This window comes from Puma concolor, chromosome B2, assembly GCF_028749965.1.
Source record: "Puma concolor isolate L17-30 chromosome B2, mPumCon1.1.hap2, whole genome shotgun sequence".
Lineage (NCBI taxonomy): Eukaryota > Metazoa > Chordata > Mammalia > Carnivora > Felidae > Puma > Puma concolor.
The window spans coordinates 92,027,059-92,047,521 of NC_141671.1; the positions used below are offsets into that span (position 1 = coordinate 92,027,059).

Genomic DNA, 20,463 nt, shown 5'->3' on the forward strand with positions numbered 1-20,463 from the left:
TCAGACCTTTACCCAATTGAGCCACCCACCTGCCCCACAACTGGTTATTTTTTTTTCTTTTCAGTTTACTTATTTGAGAGGGACAGAGCACAAGTGGGGGCGGGGCAGAGAGGGAGGGAGAGAGAGAATCCTAGCAGTCTCTGCACTGTCAGCACAGAGCCCAGTGTGGGGCTGGATCTCACAAAGATCGTGACCTCAGCCAAAACCAACAGTCGGAGGCTCAACCGCTCAATCGACTGGCCCACCCAGGCGCCCCAGTACCACTGGTTCTTATTGCTCAAGCTTTGATTAAAAGCCCAAAGTTGTGCTTTAAGGGTGGAGAGATAATGGGATCATGATGGATGCGAATACATGCAAGTCCTGTAGATGATTCTTCCAGCGATTGTTGGCACCTACACTATCTTCAAGTAAAACAAAACAATGTTTTAGGAGCTATAGAATATCTGCTATTCTTCCTTTGAAAAAGTAACGGCACTTTTTCCTATATTTAATGCTACTGATTTAATTCCCTATTTAATCAGTCAAATGAAGAAAGTTTACTGAAAATTAATTTTTGGTTAATTTTACTGAAATCTCTGTTTCTCTTTTTTAAGAAAATCTGTCATCATTCTGAATACTCTGCACCTTAATTTATCCCTATTTCTTATTTAAAATTTAATTTTCAAAACAGGCATTGATGTTGGCAAACTTAAAAATGAGTCAAATGAAAGATGCCCTTGTTCTCATGAAACATGAAGCCAAATGCCACCCGCCAAAGGTGGGCTAAAGCTGGCAGGCAAAGAGCTTGGACGACTGCCAGAAATGGATGTCAAAGGACAGCCATATCCCCCAGGTCCCCTTTGGGATTCAGCTCATGAAAGAATCATCCCTTCCAGAAGAGACTGATACCTCATCTGGTTAAAGGTCTAAGCCATCAGCTGGGACTTAATGTGCATCCAATGGGAACTTCTTGCAATAATTCATCCTGTGATCCATTCAATATTTATTGAGTGCCTACTATTCGCAAAGCAGTATGCATGATGATATGAGAAATACAGCCCCACCCTTATACTAGTGAATAGAACATACATAGTGCACAGAACACCACTTTAATACAAGTTAGACAATGACCCAGCCCTGAATGGAAAGAAAAATGATATAGCTTAAGAGTTCAGAGAGCCATTATGCTCTATTAATACTGTAGTTGCTTAGGAAGGGGAAATGAACTGTGACTGATTAAGAGGCAATTGACTATGTGATTGGCATTTGCTAACTAATACCCATAACAATGATAGCTACTATTACTAAATACTTGCTATGTGCCAGTCACTATGCTGAGATCCCACAGACACTATCTTATTAAATGCCAACATCTTAAAAGTAGTATTAATCCAGGGGCGCCTGGGTGGTTCAGTCAGTTAAGCGTCCAACTCTTGATTTCAGCTCAGGTCATGATCTCACGGTTCATGAATTTGAGTCCTGAATTGGCTTCTGTCAATGCAGAGCCTGCTTGGGTTTCTCACTCTCCTTCTCTCTCTGCCCCTACCTCATTCCCTCTCTCTGTCTCTTCTCTCTCTTCTCTCTCAAAATAAATAAACTTTAAAAAAGTAGTATTAATCCATTTACAGATGCAGCAAATGAAGCTAAGAGAAAAATTTGCCCAAGGTCACATGACTATGAAGTTTAAGAGGAGAGATGCAATTCCAGAGCCCTTGCTCCTTCCAGTTCCCCAGACTCATCTAGACGTGTGTATTTAGCTACCAAGACAACAGTGTCCTACCCTCTAAGCAGTAATGGATGCCCAGGTCCCCAAGCATGTTTTCACAAAGGAGGCTGTCTTCAAACCCTACAGTAAACTATCTCCACACACCCTTGGGTGATGTCTTCTGATCACAGAGACATTCTTCCACCACAATCACACCAACAGATAGTCTCCCTTTAATGTCGTGAGATTCATTCCTGCCTCAACAGGATGTTCCAGACAGGTGCTCTGCATTCATCTGGATGTGGCAGCAATGACCCAACTCAGGAAAGATACCAGACGTTCCAATAATAGATGTTACAGTTATCTATTTTTATTCTGGCAGGTCATTGAGGTTTTTATCATTTTTAGCTGTAAAATATAGAGAGAGACCCTCTTATGGTAAAGTCCTGTTTTCTATGAAAAACTTTCACTCTATCAGGCATGAGCAGCTCTCCTCTTGATTTGTGTCTGAACCATGAGAAAAAACATCACAGATGCAGACTGCATTGTACTAAGAACATATGCATGCTTTTAAATCACTTTTATCTTACTTTTTACTAATGTAACCCTGAAACATAAAATATGTTCTTTTTTTCATTCACTGTTATGGGAAGAACAGATGGTAAAAGGGTTAGATTAAAGTAATACAGCATGTCCATTAAAAGAACCCCCACTGCTGGGGATGCTTCCCTCAAACAGGAGTTGTGTTTACTATAAAGAATGACTTTGGCTTACACAAATTGGAGATTGTCAGGGGTTTTCTCAAAGATAAACACAAGGGTAAGAGAAAAACTAACATCAAAATCAAATGCATTTTAAAACTACAATTATGCAGGTTATTTTGCTAATCTGAGAAGCTGACTGAAAACACGTGCCTGTGATAATGTAACAGAACATCAGGGAAATAATAGAATCCGTTTTTAACTTGAAAAATTTTACCACCCAGAAGTCATAACTAACTGCAAAGAGGACGTCAAGTAGGCATTACTTTCTACATTCCTGCATTCCTACAAGTGGTAGGTAGAAATTTCTTGTTCTTGTTCCACCTTTTCTAATCGATTGTCATATTAATCAACAGTAAGAATAATTTCTGTATTGACTACATATCAAGAAAGGCTAAGTATAACATAATTTGTACACAAGTAGCAAAATATTTAGCATTGGAAAACAATCTTCATGATTTTTTCTTATAATATCCAGCTTAACTGCATATAGCTCTTAAAGAGTTAAGCTTTAAAAAACTTCCTCAAGAAAAATTAGAGAATGCATTAAAAAAATATATATCAATGGAGTCACATCCCAGAGTCAAGAATGGTCTTACTGGAAGAACTGAGCAATAAATATTTCTATTCATACCATAAACAATTAGAAAGCAAGCACTGACTCAAAATGCAATTTTAGCAATTTTAAATATTTTGGCCATTTCTTCCTTCATTTAGAAAATAATATAAATTGTCAGCTTCTCAAAATCAATGTTTTAAAAATGTGTTCACAAGATTTTCTCTCATTATTTTTATGATTTGTTCCACTTATAACTATTACTTATTGTGATATTGCTTTTAACTTCAATCCACATTTTAGTTGTTTTTAGCTCAAAGAATATTCTGGTGAGAGATATTTCGTACCTGTAAATTCCCTTATATATTTCATTAAGTAGAAACATGGGAAGTTTTTAAATGTGTCTCAAGTATGGTTTGAAACGTCATAGGTCTTCTCTTAATCCACCCCCCACAGTTATAAAAATGTTTCTGGGATCTGGCTCACTCGTTTTTCTCACAGAAAAGTAACCATAGTTGACATCTCATTAGCTGTCAGGCTGATGTGCAGCTGGAAAGGAATCAGCACCCTGGACCGGAGGCCAGGTTTCCTCCAATGTAATTCTATAAGGAATCTCCTATAGGGTTCCATATGGAGAGAGCTGTTCCCAAACCATCAAATCCACAATCCACATCCTTTTGGAAATCGAAAGGTAAAGTCCTAAAATTTTGCAGGCATTTTCATTGGACTGAAGTTTTTTTTTTAATGTTTATTTATTTTTGAGAGAGAGAGAGACAGAGACAGAGAGCAGGGGAGGGGCAGAGTGAGGAAACACAGAATGTGAAGCCGACTCCAGGCTCTGAGCTGTCAAGCACAGAGACTGATGCAGGGCTCGAACTCACAAACCCCGACATCATGGCCTGAGCTGAAGTCAGACGCTCAACTGACTGAGCCACCCAGGCACTCCTGCACTGAAGATTTTCAAGAGGTAATAAACATAGAAGAAACATTTGATTAAGTCCTTTATGTCATGGCATATGTAGCTGTAAATGATCAAGAATATCCCAATTTGCAGGGGCACCTGGGTGGCTCAGTTGGTTAAGTGTCCGACTTCAACTCAGGTCATGATTTCACGGTTCGTGGGTTTGAGCCCTGCATCGGGCTCTGTGCTGACAGCTCAGAGCCTGGAGCCTGTTTCAGATTCTGTGTCTCCCTCTTTCTCTGGCCCTCCCCCACTCGCGCTCTGTCTCCCTCTGTCTCAAAAATAAATAAACATTTTAAAAATTAAAAAAAAAAAAGAATATCCCAACTTGCACAGTCAGTACAGAAATAGTTCTAGCCCACTGGGTAAATTCTGGGTTTCCAGGGCCAGTAACATTAGTTTTAATGGTGATATTCCTCCATGGTGGACTTCGGACATGAGCCAGAATGACTTCCATCCCCATGCTCTCCCTCACCCTCTGATTTTTCACCTAGAGCTGGCAGATTAGATGGGCATGAATTAGATGGGTCCAGGTGGTGCCACCTGCTCCAATCCCTTACTGCAGCACTGTTGGGTCTTCTGTGGGTTTACTCTGGGTCTGGACAAAGGACTGGCTGCCCAAGATATTCTTGGCAGTGTCACAGAACTGAGCCAACAGATTGGCAGCCATATTACCTACTTTCTGTTCCCTATAATAAAAAAGTGCAAATTGATTATTAAATGAAGAGTAAGAGAGTGATGTAGGAAGTATCCACTGATCGTGGGGACTGAGCCCTAGAACTAGGGCTGACTCTGTAAAGAAAGATAGGTCTCTGAGATGAGAGACATTCCAAAGGTATTCTATGTGCAGACACAATGTCAATGAAATTATTTTGTAACACACACACACACACACACACACACACACGCAAATATCAGCTGTCACATATCTTCATTGTTGCATTGAAGATGACAGTGGGGACATGGAGACTAGAAAGTCTGCTTGAAATGTGGATGGTTCTCTGCTCCTGGAGTGAGAGCCAGAAAATGCTTATCCAAAGTGTTAGTCTTGCAACGCATCTAATTTACTCTCCTACATCTAATTCTTCCTCAGCACCTAAGTGTCTGATTTGTGCTGCAGGATTTTGCATCTGTGAAACTATACTTAGGCTGTTTTCATGTCTATCTTTTTTCTCTTTACGTAGGTTGTAAATTCCTTAGTAGCAGAATGTTTTCCCTCCTTGGAGTTTTTATACCTCTACAGGCAACCAACAAGGTAGCCCCACACTTTTTAATGTAATCATTCATTCATTCATTCATTCATTCCATTAACATTTAGTGAGTAAATATGTGGAAGACACATACTAGAAGCCGGGGTGGGGGTGGAGTAGACATGAGAAGATACAATATATCTAGAAAGGCAGTAAAAGATAAATTATTCTAAAAAGAGATCCAGAGGAGAAATATAATCCAGTTAAATTTCATGAAAGAGGTAGCATTCAACCTAGGCCTTGGAAGATAGGAAGAATTTTGAAAAACAGAGGCAATGCAGGCAGAAATAAATACACAAGCACAAGCATGGAGGCAGGAAAGGACAAGGGGTCCAGCAAATAGTGAGCAGACTGATCTGGCTGCATCACCGGGTTCAGGTAATTTAGGACCCAATTACAGGTGACCTTAAGTAATAGCTAGGGCTTTGGCAGGTCTCCAAGCACTGACATGATTGGTGGTCTTTTAAGGTCAATCTGGGAAGCAGGGCAGACTGTAGAGGAAAATGTCCCAAAGTCGGGGGTGGGGGTGGGAGTGGGAATTAAGATACCACTGTAATCCTCCAGAGAGAGGGAACTCCTAGGACACAGGCAACGCAAGAAGAAGGGTAAATGCGTGAGAGGATAGAAAAGCACAGCTGGGAGATCAAGCATGGGTCTGGTCCTTGAGGGAACACCCATGAGGTAAAAAAGGCTTTATTAACTGTCATCCCATAGCCCCATTGCAAACCTTGCAAACAGGGATATATTTGCACCTGCTGATAACTCCTCATGACACGTGAGGTCTCTAGGCCTAGAGGCCATTGGTTCTCTCACTGGCAGCTCCCAACACCCACCTCCGGTCCACTGCTGGAAAAGCAGGTCAGACCCCAGTGCACATCACATGCCATTTTATACTACACCGGGTTTTAAATACCTTTTTACATTTTTATCTCCCCCAATGAATCTGTAAGCCCTCTGGGGCAAGGACTGTATCCCCAGAACTTGATACGTCTCATCACTGCCCTATTGTTTTCTCTACCTACTCTGTTACCATCATGGGCTCACCCATCCATTAATCCTGGACACCACTGTGCTCTTGTCTCAACCACGTGCCAAGGGAATAAAAAGGCAGAAGCTGTGGCCGTAGGGTCCCACAGCTGACAATTCTTCTCTAAAATGTTGCCCTGCCTCCCCAGCAAGACCATGCACATGTTCCTTAAGGACCCAGCTTTAGCATTTTAGTGTACATAATAGTTATTTAACTAAATGTAAGAGTTAGTAAAAACCAAAGAACAAATCTGTAACACAGAGGTCTCACCTTCCTGAGCAGAATTTTTTCTAAAATAATACTCAGAGTTTCATTTATGAAGAGGGTCTAAAAATACCAAAAAGGTCCACTCTAATACTCTCCTGATATTGCTATAAGAGAGGGAGACTAATCTCAAGTTTATACATGGCCAGAAAATGTGAATGAGAATTTCTAGGAAGATAACCTCATTTATTTGAAAGATGTATTGAAAGCTTTTTGCTGTTCATGGTCAAGGATAACATGTTTTCGTGCTACCTATAAAACATGAAATGAAGGGATGTCTATCCTGGTAGTCATAAAAGTACTATACTTGAGAAACCTTTGGTCCTTCTTTTCTCTGGAACTGAAAAAAAGTCAGGTTCTTGGCATAACAGTCACTGGTGCATTTTTGAAGCTAGAAAGAACCTTGGCAGAGAGAGAGTTTTTACCTTTACCAAAAGGAAGCCAGATTGCTGGCAGTGAAAATTAAGAGGATTCTGTGGGATTATTTAAGGTAACAGATGTGGAGTAAAACCTGCAAGTGTTACAGTGTATCTGTAGCAAGCCATTAAATACTTTCAGCTTTCAGAAGCACGCGTAGTCTTACGCATGCCCTGTTATTACAGAATTATATAGTGTATTGGTTATTACTGACTAGGGAAAAAGCAAGAGGAGGGCAGGATGATGCAATAAAACAAGAGGGCACACACTGTCTATAATAAACATAACAACTATAAACATGCCATAATGAGAAGTTTAAAAGGAAACTGGAATCAGGAGGTTGAATGGGGGGGGGGCGGTATAGGGACTAAGGAGACAATTTATTCATGATTGACATGATTAAACCATGGCAAGGGAACGTCCAACTATATTAGAGTAGCCATGACTCGTTCCATAAAAACAGGTGAAAAATATTGTAGCAATCGCTAACAGATAAGGTCTGAAAAATAAATTCCATAAACTTTACATTTCTAATTCAACAGAACCATAAAAACAAGTTGTTATTTTCATGAATATAAACCCAATACCAATAAAATACAACTGTCACAATGTATCCCCAGGACTTAACAGAGTTGTCGCTATACAGAAGCACAGTAGCTCTGTGCAGAATCTTTGGAAATTAACTATAACATTGCCTACAACAATTTTTCCAAAACCATTCAAAACAATTCTGTTTTGACCTTTCTTGTCCTGAGTAATACATAGAGGTACAAAGGTGATTGAGTCATTCATTAAGTGACTATAATATAATCAGGTCTAAAATCATTCCCAAGAGCATCTCATACCAGGAGGGTACTGAAGGTTCATCTATTACTGCAAACTGGGTGGTGACAGTGAATCACAATTTATGCATGTCTCACATGTTAAAAGAAGGTGCCTACATAATTCCAAAAAGCAGTGTTACTGATTGACGTTCATCAGACATCTTTGAGAAATTTCTAGATATGCCTAATACATAAGAGAGCAAAGAGCCTAACAGAGAACATTGATAGAATCATTAAATCACCATTTACATAACTAATAAGAGGAGCAAGACGTTACCCCATGAGCTCAGCTTTCCTCTGGAAACTGCCTCTTGAAAATTCTAATGAGAATCTGCATGCTAAAAACATATGAACATGGAAATAACATTTTATTTTTGAGAAAAGGGGAAGAAGTATTTAAAATTAAACACAGAAGCTTGATCATTTAGGAACTGAAAATGCATTTATTACGGCTCTGTTAACCCATGAAGGAAAATTCACTATAAGTGTGTCACTAACTACAAGAAACAAGCTTTAAAACACAATTTCAAGATAAATCGTTAATGATCAAAATATCTCTACAAGGAGCAGAGGTACAAGCAGCCAAGGATACAAAGAATTTCATCCATTCTTCCTCTATAATGCCTTTTACCTCCGTAGAGAACTTTAGTTCAGACCTTCACAGATGTGCGTCAGGATTATTTAAATGAGGAGTGTGCCTTGTTTCAGCCACCTTAATGCTCTCATTTCCTGTTCAAAAACCTTTACTTACCAAACTCAACACCCCAAAAAACAAATAATCCAGTGAAGAAATGGGCAGAAGACATGAATAGATACTTTTCCAAAGAAGACATCCAGATGGCCAACAGACACATGAAAAGAGCCTTAACATCACTCATCATCAAGGAAATATAAATCAAAACCACACTGAGATACCACCCCATTCCAGTCAGAGTGGCTAAAATGAACAACTCAGGAAACAACAGATGCTGGCAAGGATGTGGAGAAATGGGAACCCTCTTGTACTGTTGGTGGGAATGCAAACTGGTGCAGCACTCTCAAAAAACAGTGCGGAGGTTCCTCAAAAATTTAAAAATAGAACTACCCTACGACCCAGTAATAGCACTTCTAGGAACCTATCCAAAAGATAAAGGAGTGCTGATACATAGGGGCAAATGTACCCCAATTTTTATAGCAGTGCTTTCAACAAGAGCCAAATTATGGAAAGAACCTAAATGTCCATCAACTGATGAATGGATAAAGAAGATGTGGTTTATATGTACAATGGAATACTACTTAGCAATGAGAAATAATGAAATAATGCCATTTGCAGCAATGTGGATGAAACTGGAAGGTATTGCACTGAGTGAAATAAGTCAGTCAGAGAAAGACAGATACTGTATGTTTTCACCCATATGTGGATCTTGAGAAACTCAACAGAAGACCATGTGCGAAGGGAAGTGGGGGGAAATAGTTACAGAGAGGGAGGGAGGCAAACCATAAGAGACTTAAATACAGAGAACAAACTGAAGGTTGATGGGGGCATGGGGGAGAGGGGAAAATGGGTGATGGGCATTGAGGAGGGCACCTGTTGGGATGAGCACTGGGTGTTGTATGGGAACGACGAACCACAGGAATCTACCCCAAAAACCAAGCGCACACTTTACACTCTGTGTGTTAGCCAATTTGACAATAAATTATATTAAAATTTTTTTATTTCTGTCACTTAAAAAAATAAAGTGTGTATAAATTGGTTAAAGTAAAAAAAAACTTTACTGGTTCTCCCCAAAACAAATTAAATTCCTTGGTTTGGCAGATATTTGGCACCAATCAGTGCTTCCAAACATATCACCCTGCGTCCTCATCCCCAGGGACAAATTCTTCCCCACTTCACCTCCAGTCCCAATCACAACACCTTTCTGTATTTCTTCATAATGTTGGTCTTTCTGAAGTGTCCTCTCCTTTCCCTTATGCCTGTCTACCTGAATCCTACTCTCAAAGCCAGGTCAGGCACAATGCATTCCCCCATCATCCAGGCTATAGTCCACGCAGCTGACATCATTCATGAAGCCCTTTGTGTACACCATCTCTTTCTTATACGTTACTTATTCTCATGTGTTATTTCTGCTGTACTGCAAAACATAACGACATTTCTTACACCACTTCTTTATATTCTAGCACCTTTCACCCACCTGCTACCCTTGTTCACCACAATGGCCAGCATAGCATCCTTCAGTGCTCAGCTAACATCTACTGAGCCAAAGACACATATTAGCAATGATGCATGAAAATTAAAAGCTAAGTATCCCTTTATTATATAAGAATAATTTGAAACAAATGAGACTTTTGAGTAGCTAATCTTTTTTCTTGAACATTCCTGAGGATTTGGAATCCAAGATGATACTACCAAGTTGCTTTCTTCCAGCAGAAACAGTGATGAGTTTGCCCTGGATTTCATGCTTTGCTGATGTGCCCCCGGGAGACCCTCTGCTCATCCCCATGACAATTCACTGCAAACGTCTGTTCCTTCATCTGTCTATAGAAGTGGCTCCTAGAGCATAAACTGTGAGTTCCATTTCTGATCTCTACATATTAGTAGCCCATACGGTAGGAACTCAGTCAGTGATTGACCTAGCACCATGACTATCTAAAGTAAACACAATTAAAGAATAACCTTTACTAGGCACATAAATGGTAAGTAAACTTAATTCATGACTGTGATTTCAAATGAGACATATGGCCAAAATTACAAGGACTACATATATGTAAGTATTAACCACAAAAATGAACACACAACATAAAGAGAAATCCTATACGGACATTATGTGTGTGCATTTGCATGATTTTTATACATCACAGAATACTTCTAGAAGAAAGTGCATTTTTAGAGAGGGAAAATGAGGCAAGAGAAGTGTTTTTTCTATTTTCAACTCTCCTGTATTACTTTTAAACTAGGGAACATGTATAACTTTCTCACTTTTTGAGAGAGAGCGAGAGAGAGAGCAGGAGAAGGGCAGAGAGAGGGGGAGAAAGAATCTTAAGCAGGCTCCATGCCCAACGTCAAGCCTGATGCAGAGTCCAATGTGGGGCTCGATCTCATGACTGTGAGATTATGACCTAAGCTAAATTCGAGAGTCACTTGACTGAATCACCTAGGCACTTTCAAATTAATTCCTCCCTGACCACACATGCAAAGAGAAGTCTACTGACAGTTACAAGATTAAAAAAAAAAAAATGAGTAGTCTACCATTAGAGTAAACTAATAGACATTTTAGACGTTAGAGCTGTGCATGCAAGAAAACTGAATTCAGGGGCACCTGGGTGGCTCAGCTGGTTAAGTGTCTGACTTCAGCTTAGGTCATGATCTCACAGTCCATGAGTTTGAGCCCCGCATCAGACTCTGGGCTGACCGCTCAGAGCCTGGAGCCTGCTTTGGATTCTCTGTCTCCCTCTCTCTCCACCCCTCCCTTGCTCATGCTCTCTCTCTCTTTCTCTCTCAAAAATAAAGTAAACATTAAAAAAAATTTAAAAAAGGAAAACAGAATTCATGAGTTTTTGGAAGTCCAATGGGGGGACTTTGTTTTTGCACCTTAATTACTGTGTAAAAATGGATAAATTTCTTCTTAACTTAGCATTTCCTAATTTAAATTTCTCTTTCCTCTGTGTGTTCAGCACTCCTGTATATTTAAGGATGGAATTACCCAAAGGCATAATCCATTCTTCCAAGTAGTAAAAAGAGACAGTGAAACTTTTTTCCCCAAGGTACAAGATTGTAATAAGAAAACCTTCTGAGATGTTTAACAAAAAGAAGCAACTCCTCCTCCACAGTGACTTTAACTAAAATGTACTTTTTACATAAAGTGCTCAGTCCTCATAACAGAGGGTGCACACTGAAAACTGTCTGGGCATCACATACCTACTTTCTCCCTTTTGTCAGAGTGAAGAGATCTGGCTTCTGTGAGAGATTTTAAACTGTGTGACATAAGTCTCTTGGGGCTCATGATCTTCTCATCTTTATATACCAAGCTGCTAAAATAATTTAGCAAATAGTAGCTTCTTAGTGAGCATTAGTTCAATGAATGACATTTTCTCAAATAGTATATGTATTTGTAGAAATCAACAGAATAATAGAGCTCTGATAAGTAAGGAAATAACAGTTTCTGTAACCACTAGTCATTTTTTGCTTAAAAAATACATTTAAAACATAAATGATAAAGACCACTTTGACAAAATGACTCAAAATCCAGTTTAGCTTTATATAAGCCCAGCAATTATCTCCTGAGTTACTCCAGCGATGTGGCACCACAGAGAAAGGGAAAGAGGTAAGTGGCACCTGGGTGGCTCAGTTGGTTAAACGTCTGACTTCAGTCAGGTCATGATCTCATGGTTCATGAGTTTGAGTGCCATGTCAGGCTCTGAACTGACAGCACAGGGCCTGGAGCCTGCTTAAGATTCTCTGCTTCCCCTCTCACTGACCCTCCCCTGCTTGTTCTCTCTCTCTCTCTCTCTCTCTCTCTCTCTCTCTCTCTCCCTCCCTCCCTCCCTCCCTCTCAAAAATGAATAAATAAACATAAAAAAAACAGAAAAGGACAGAGGAGGTGAGATGGTCACAGGGTCCTGGCAGTAGGAGATCCCCAGTTCTGTCCTACTTCTTTCAGGCCAGAAGAGAGTTGTGCATATATCTTGAGACTGTCTAATTTCTACATCTCAGTGACTGATCAGAAAAATAATTTTTTCCTTCTAAGAATACAGACTCATCTTTGTACCTTGCATTGTTTCTGGAATACCTCCTCTGGGTCTTATCTGCTCATCACCTTGTACAGATGAGAGGAGAGTTTCTTTTCCTATCCTTACCCCCATCTGGTAGACTATTTCCGAAAATAGTTCTCCTGTGCTCAAATCTCATGGTGAAATGCATCCTTGATTCTTTGCCTCCACCTCTTAATTTCCTTCTACTTCAGTCCCTGTCCTAAAAATCAATTTGACTATGTCAAGCTCTAGTTTTCCATATTTTGCTTGAGGGGAAATTTTTAGGATAAATCTCCTTGAAATAACAGTTATGGTTCCGACTACAACTGAGTCTCTCATGATCTTCATATAAAACCAGTTAATCACCAGATCATTTCAAATTTTTACTAGCATACCTATTTTAAAGGAAGAAGAGAAGGAAGAAGATAGTTTTAGAAAGTTTTCCAGATATATAAAGTTTTAAATTTATTACAACCAGATAATTAATTACAAACCACTTTAATACTTCCCCAACTTCAAGACCAAACCAAGTTACAAAAAAAAGAAAGTTGCAAAATGGCAGTGCACCGACCTGAGGATATGGGGAAGTCCTGGATTTTGACTTTGAGCCGGAGAGCCTGGACTTGACCCCCTTCCTGTTGTCAGTCACGGTAGGGGTGGAGCTGCTGGTGTAGGAGAAGGCTGGTTTAGAGGCTGAGATCTGATCCAGGGAGAGCTGCAAACCTTTGTATTCCGTGTCCCTGCAGGGTGAGAGGACACAGCCCTTAATCTGCCACCACAGGAAATGGATACATGTGTTCTCTCACCAGGAATGGCAGTAATCCATATTTGAAAAGGGAAGCAAGCAAAAGTTAGCCATATAACTGGTTGCCACAAACACCTTGATTATTTTAGAAATGCCTAACATTTAACTAACGGGTAGGGATGTAGCTGCCCCACGTACCACAGCCAAGTGATACAATATGCTCATGAAATTGTCTTGAGTTTAAAATACATTTTGGGTTATTTTTATAAGTAGGAAATAAATCTGTAATTCAACTTCTCTGAGCTTTTGTGTCCTCATCGGTGAGGTACAGATTATAAACTCTACTCTCAACATTTTCTGTGTAGGGTGAACTCAGCAGATAACTGAGTTGTCTGGTAAACTGATCCTATCTGATTACTGGCAAGAAGAACATCAGCTGTTTCAAGATCAATCATTCTGGTAAACATTCCTAATATTTTTATAGCTAGCAAACCAGTGAGACCAGGCTTGTAAGTAGTTAAAAATCTCTTTTAAGCACCAGTTCTTTCCACTCCATCTTCAATATATATCTACGAAGCTCTTAATATATGCCAGGTTTTGTGCTATGTGGAAATGAAAGATAAATAAGATGCCTAGAGTCCCTGCCCTTCTGCAGATTACAAGCTATTTGGAAGAAGAAACAGTAAACAAATATTAAACATAATAACTGAAGGCTGTGATAGGAAGGGGATAAAGAGTATATCTTAGAGAGTTCATTATAAAGGTATTGCTTGAGGTATTTAGGGGCTGAAGATGACAGCTTGGCCCTGCCCAGCTACCATCTCAGCCTGCTTCCAGGCAGCAGAGAATGTTGTCTGACTCCTCCATTTTCATAAGAGGGTATCAACCCTTCCCACTGGCAGCCAAAAAGAAAAATGTTTCATAGTCTTCTTTATGAGGACTCGTGGGAGAATTTTCTCTCAGGTTCCAGAACTAGCTGGGCTGCTTGCTCCTGGGTAATTGATTTCTTTTTATCTCACAAACACCGTGAATCATCTAACTCACCATGTTTCCCTCTTTCCACTGGAAGTCAAAAGGCTCTGAGTCCCAAATCCGATTTGTAACCACCTCTAACAACTGTACCAGTCCTCGTGGCAGGTGTTCTGTGCAGCAAACACCACTGGCTTCCTTTATTTTTCTTATTTTATTTTTCCTTTTCTCTAATGGGTTCACCTTTTTAAAAAATTTACATGCATTTTTAATACCCTTTGGATTAAGATATGTATATTAAATGTAATAAACTAATAAAGTTAGATATGTTAAAGTGATTGGTAGATTTCCATAGATCAGCAACCATTCATTTATCTTCTCTTCCTTTTCCCTGTTTGTTCTTCTACAAAGAGATCAGGCAAAGGCAAAAGGATAATTCAGGCAAGGAGTCCCTCAAGTGACAGGGGATAGAAATCAGCTAAAACAGGTTCAATAATATCATGGCCACAAACTACAGTGTAGTGGTATATGTCAGCAAATTACAATGACTTCATATCAAATAGTCCATCAACTCAGTGCAAGTAAAAAAAAAAATTATCCTGCATAAGCAGCAAAAATTTAGAAGATGGGCATGCAATTTGCCTTCCAAGCTTGGGAAGTTGAATCACACTGATGGTCTACTTTCCTACTCTAATCACCCCCTAAGGAAAACACACAACACAGATTCTGGGCACTCCTTGGTCAGAAATTCAATGCTCTCCAACATGTGGCTCCCACCTATTTTTTCTGACAGTATCTGAAAATTTTCCTTCAATGGCCCTTCACTTCACTCAAAATAGTTCTCCCCAAACTGACCTTATACTCTCTTCCCCTGCTCTTTCAACACATACCTATAGAACTCCTCTTAAAAAGAACTATTTTAAATCCTACTCGCCTCTAACCTCATTCATTCCTTCAATATTGAGTGTCTCTGTGGAGGCCCTGGGGAGACATCAATGAACAGAAGGACTAAGTTGCTGTGCTCATGAAGAAGACACCAGGGCCACTTCCTGAGGGAAACAGGGAGGGGACCAGAAACTCTTTTTTTCTTCTTCCAACCTTATTTTTCAAGTGACAGTGTCTAGTCTTTCCTAGGCGTTCTGAGTTCCTAGAGGGCAAGAGTCAAAAGATATTTTGTTATATTCCAATGGCGATTTGCACAATATTTCACACATTTGGAAGAGGAAGAAGACAAAGACACAAATCAGAAAGGACTGTTTTCCTCAATGACTGCTAATAACCAGCAGCCTAGAAGTATTTCTCTGATGGAAAAGACCCCTTTAGGCCGTGAGTCCCCTGACCCACCTGCCCTGAGATCATGTGCATGTGACAGTGAGCAAGGTGGGCTCTGACAGCCTCCATTCTTGGGTATCTCCTATGTCATATGGGCTCTTGGTAGAGGAATATCCATTCAGTCCCTGCCCAACAGGACTTACTTAGACTTACTTTAGACAAAAACATTGCACCCCTGAAAATATGGCCAAATAATTTTTAAAACTCATTCTTTTTTTTAATATGGAATGCTTCACGAATTTCTGTGTCATCCTTGCACAGGGAACATGCTGATCTCTGTAGCCTTCCTATTTTAGTATATGTGCTGCCGAAGCAAGCACTAAAACTCATTTTGAATGCAACATTTCAGCACAGGGACTTCATGTCAAGAAGCAGAGAACAAACTAGGATTCCTCCATTTTTCTCTTCAGACTCCCAAAGTATGCATCTCAACTACTGAAGAAGTCTTTCCAAAATTCTTGCATAGTTCCCAATGATAGAAATACTCCAAAGAGGCTTAAATAAAGATTTAAAACCAACAAATGATTTGAATTTCTACATATTCACGTGAAAATGCTAATAAATATAAAAAGAGTTATACTCTTGATAAAAAAATTAATATTTTGATGCACATCTAAAAAGATCACAAAGAGTCCACCAGAACTTAGCAAAAGATCATGAGGTCAGGTAGATCACAATTTGAGCCACTTACTGTGTAACAACCCCAACAAGACCTCTTTTTCCTCTTTATAACTCATGTGGATGTGCTAAGGTTCAGAAAAATATTATGTGAGAAATTCATGCCACAGTGCCTAGAACTTGGTAAATGTTCAATTAATACTAAGTATTATTTCTTCACCTCCACAGTTTGTGGCCCTTTTTTGGCACCTGATTTCTCTAAGACAGTAGTTTCACTTTGGTAGCAACTGTAATACATTTCATTACAAACATTTCCTTATGTTGTATTTCTTTCCTTTCTACCTCTAACTCATTGTAATGCACTCTGTTGCTTCTTAGTCTCTAAACTCTAATGCAGTGTGGCCAAAATACTTATTAAGATGAGCTCTTCATTGTTAAGTAAGCAAATAGAGACCTTGGAACAGTACAGACCCGACACTCTGAGAGGAGCTCAGCCTTCCTATTCCTCTAACAACTTGAAAGATGGGTTAAGATGAAAAGCACAACAACAAAAAAGAATACCCACTTAAAGACATTTCAAGTACAGTTGATGTGGTGCCAACAGCAACTCTGAATGGCAGATTCACTAAGAACAAAGCATTTGTTTTACTTTTAGAATTCTATTATACTATTTCATTTGTATAGATTAAAGGTCTAGATGCTGATGGGAATCACATTATGAGTTCCATTTCCCTCCAAACTCAGACATGCCCTCCCTTCCCCCGAAGTGAGGCACATTCTGGTATCACACACACACCCATCCTCTAAAGTTAGGTATATGTCTAGTAAAGCTGTTTGATGTTTCCCTGTGGAGGGGGACAAAATGAAATACTTGGGTGCCCAGCACTTAGACTCTGAATGAGTACAGTGAGGAATTGGACTTAGCTGACTTTACTAAAGGAGGGACAGGACACAGCCCTGCTCTACTTCTAAAGCCTTCCTGAAAAGTGCCACACAGACCACGTTCAGGACTCCACAGGTTACCCTCACTAGGGCAGCTCACTCTGTTCTCCCAGATACGACTGGCATATCAAAAAGAGGAACTGTGGCATACGCCCTTTAGCATATTTTTCAAAATGGCTATTGATATCAATTTACATTTGTTTGGATTTTTCCCCCCTTGAATGACTTGTACTAGAACTGCAGACATCCTCAGGTACCTCGGCTCTGAAAGCAATGTGAAATAGGTAATTTGCAATCACTAGGACTTGCAGCTTGTCAATCTCACTCGTATTTGCACAGACCAAAGTAATCCTCTTATTCCATTATGGACAGTCAGAAATCATTCAATTTGCAGAATTAACCATCTGAGTCTACTCTAAACTTTATAATAGTCATGTACATATTTGGAGTTACTCAAATTCCAATAGAATAAAAGGGGCCATTTTTGCACCATTGGCCTTCTCAGCCTTTCCTTCAGCAATATGCCATGATCACTCATGAGGTAAATGCCAACTTGCCATATGGGAAGCTCAGGGTGATGCCCTTGCAAAACAAATAAAAGGTATTTATATCACTAACAGGTGCTTTTAGCTTCAGAGAAATGCATTAATATGATTTCTATCATTTTGACTGGAAGACTGGTGTCCTCATGATGCCAACAGCAGCACAACCATACATACAACCTTCAGGTGAGTTGGAATAATTATACAGATAAACAATCAACAGTATTTTATCACTTGATGTTGAGTCAAGATTCTCTGCAAGAACTTTTCTTCTTCGACTCTGCCATATCCTATTGCACTTCTATTTTAGACAACTGAAGTTTTGCTTCTGTCATGTCAGTTTTTTAAACTGGTCATTCTGAAGTTTCTCTATTGGTTTTATGTTATGTGGCAATTCTTAAAAGATATTGCCAGATTTCCCAATTGAGCTTTAAAAAAAAAAAAAACAAACAGCTGTAGGTGATCAAATTACCAAGGAAAACGTGGAAACAAAGACATGCAATTGATTTGGCTCCAAAGGCGCTGACTGCAATAAGCAGAGGATTGCATTAAACTGTGATCGGATTAAGTAGGAACGACTGCGTCTTATACTAAACTTTTTAATTGGATTCTAGAATCACTGTCACACGAAGTGCATGACCTTCTTTATATTCTGGCAGAGTTACCACCAGGCCACTAGGTAAACCTCTGCAGCAGAGAGACCTAGTTTATGTTTCATTTTCAGGCTCCCATGGAGCCCAGCAGAGATAGCTGATAAGGAGGATTCCATACTGTGAGAGGCTCACAAACTAAGACATCTGCTGGGAAATTAGGCTAAGGCACCCTTGGAAATATAATAGTCTCATACTAATAAGTGGATTTGTGTTTGCTCCTTGTGGTTTTCTCCATTTGCTTTGGTGATTTTAGTAGTTCCCAAAAAGTCTTTGGTTTTACATAAACACTGCCTCTGCCTAGAAATATCTTTCTCCTCTATTTTGTAGGTCTCATCCAACATGCTATGGAGTGGATGGCACCACAAGGGTAAGGGATGGCTTAGGCACAAAGTTTACCATCACATTGTGATTTCAAGAAGCAAAGACGAAGGTCTAAACATAGGTAAACAACCAAAAACAATAGGCAAACAATAACCAAACAAAAAAAAAAACAATACAGTAAAAAACTGTAATATTTTGGTAAGATGCAGCAAAGTCAATCATCTGCATGATAGGGATTGTGAAATACCTGTCTACAAACCCATGACACATGTTGAAATATAGCTAAGTCCAGACCTGCCACAACATGCATCTGACTTTGCTTCTTTACCCACACAGGCCACAGTGATTTCCTGCTCCCTCCTCTCAGTTCCTACACTGTCCACTGCCTCTAACATTCATGTAACACACCTAAGTTCCTGTCACACAGTGTGAATGGTGTATTTGACAACAATCTCCTTAATACCTTCTCTTTTGATAGTCTCTACTTACTGTCTAGCACCATATCTTATAGAGAATAGATTCTCACTTGCAAGTGATTAACAAAATAATTCTCACTGCAATAAATTTTTATTCATCTCAAATACAAATGACCAAAAATTCAAAAAACTAGCAAACCTCTCTACATAAATAAGAAAAAAATACCTACTAAGTAAGCAAGTTTATGGGAGGGATTCTTAAATTCCCAGATTATAATTAATAATGATCATTCTGATATTCTGTGAGATCCTAAATTAAAGAAACAAATCATGTTATTGTTTTAGTGTTATGTATATTAATAAAATGCACTTATTTTTTGTAAAGTTACAATTCAGGCATGGCATATGTGATTCTTAAACAAACTGGAATACTAAATTAATTTTATCCTCAACCATTTATTTGAAACTGTTGCAACTGTATTGAAAGAGCCAGGAGGAATAGTGCTTTAAACCCCCAGAGAAAGAACTTCTACAAAGCGATAATAAATACAGTATCTCTGAAATAGAAAAATATAAAAAGGATGTAAACAATGCACAAATTGCTGAGAAACAATTTTTAAAGGTTTAGCCTCACTAGTAATAACCTATACAAATTAAGGTTTCTATCAGATTCTTTTTGTCACTTTTGTCTTTCAAATCAACAAAGATTTTATTTTAATGACAAAAAAATCTCAATGAAGACAAGTTGAAATAAATGGGCATTCTTACATACCAATGATAAGAGAGTAAACTAGCAGTGTTTATCAAGAGTCTTAAGAATGTTCATTCCTTAAATCCAGTAATTCCACTTCTAGAAATAGATCTAATGAAAATAATCAGAGATAAGTATCAAAAGTCTATACACAAGGGTACTTAGCATAATTTCTTACATTTAATTGTAAGTAAGCAAATAAAAACCAACAATAGAACCATTACTTAATTATGGTGTACCCATGTGATAAAATATTAGGTAATCATTAACTTTTTTTACTCTAGTGATGTGAAAAACACTATTGATAAAATGAAAAATTATCTCTTTAAATTAATATGTACTGTATATGCATATACATGTAGTGGGAGGCAAAAAATTAAAATGTCAATAGTGAATATCTGGAAAATAGATTAAACATGTTCTTTACCTTCTCTTTATACCTCTGTATATTGTTAATTTTTTCTATAATAAACATGTATGACTTTTATAATCAGAAAAATATTTCTTGAAAAAGAAACTCTAATTGGAGCAAAATTCAGGTATTCTCACCTCCAACTGAAATGGCTCCCAGTTTCTCTGCCTTGTGTTTTCAGGGTGTCTTCTCTATGAATATTATTAAATTACAGAGGAGAGAACACCACTAAACTTCTTTTCCCATAGGTTCAACTTCTCATGAACACCATTTATAATTTTTAAATGTCC

At 38.8% G+C, this 20,463-nt stretch overlaps 1 protein-coding gene and 1 non-coding gene across 6 annotated transcripts in view; both read right to left on the bottom strand.

Annotated features, from left to right (window-relative positions):
• The window catches only part of SIM1 (SIM bHLH transcription factor 1), a 70,315-nt gene that overhangs the window by 17,230 nt on the left and 32,622 nt on the right, over positions 1–20,463 (bottom strand). For all 5 annotated transcript variants that reach the window (XM_086707493.1, XM_086707491.1, XM_086707492.1 and 2 more), the window contains one exon: positions 13,044–13,212. In XM_086707493.1, the coding sequence (XP_086563619.1) occupies positions 13,044–13,212 (169 nt within the window). The remainder of the gene's footprint in view (positions 1–13,043; positions 13,213–20,463) is intronic.
• Positions 15,735–15,838, bottom strand: LOC112862962 (U6 spliceosomal RNA). The gene has a single exon (XR_003223821.1). It is a non-coding gene; the product is annotated as a U6 spliceosomal RNA (small nuclear RNA).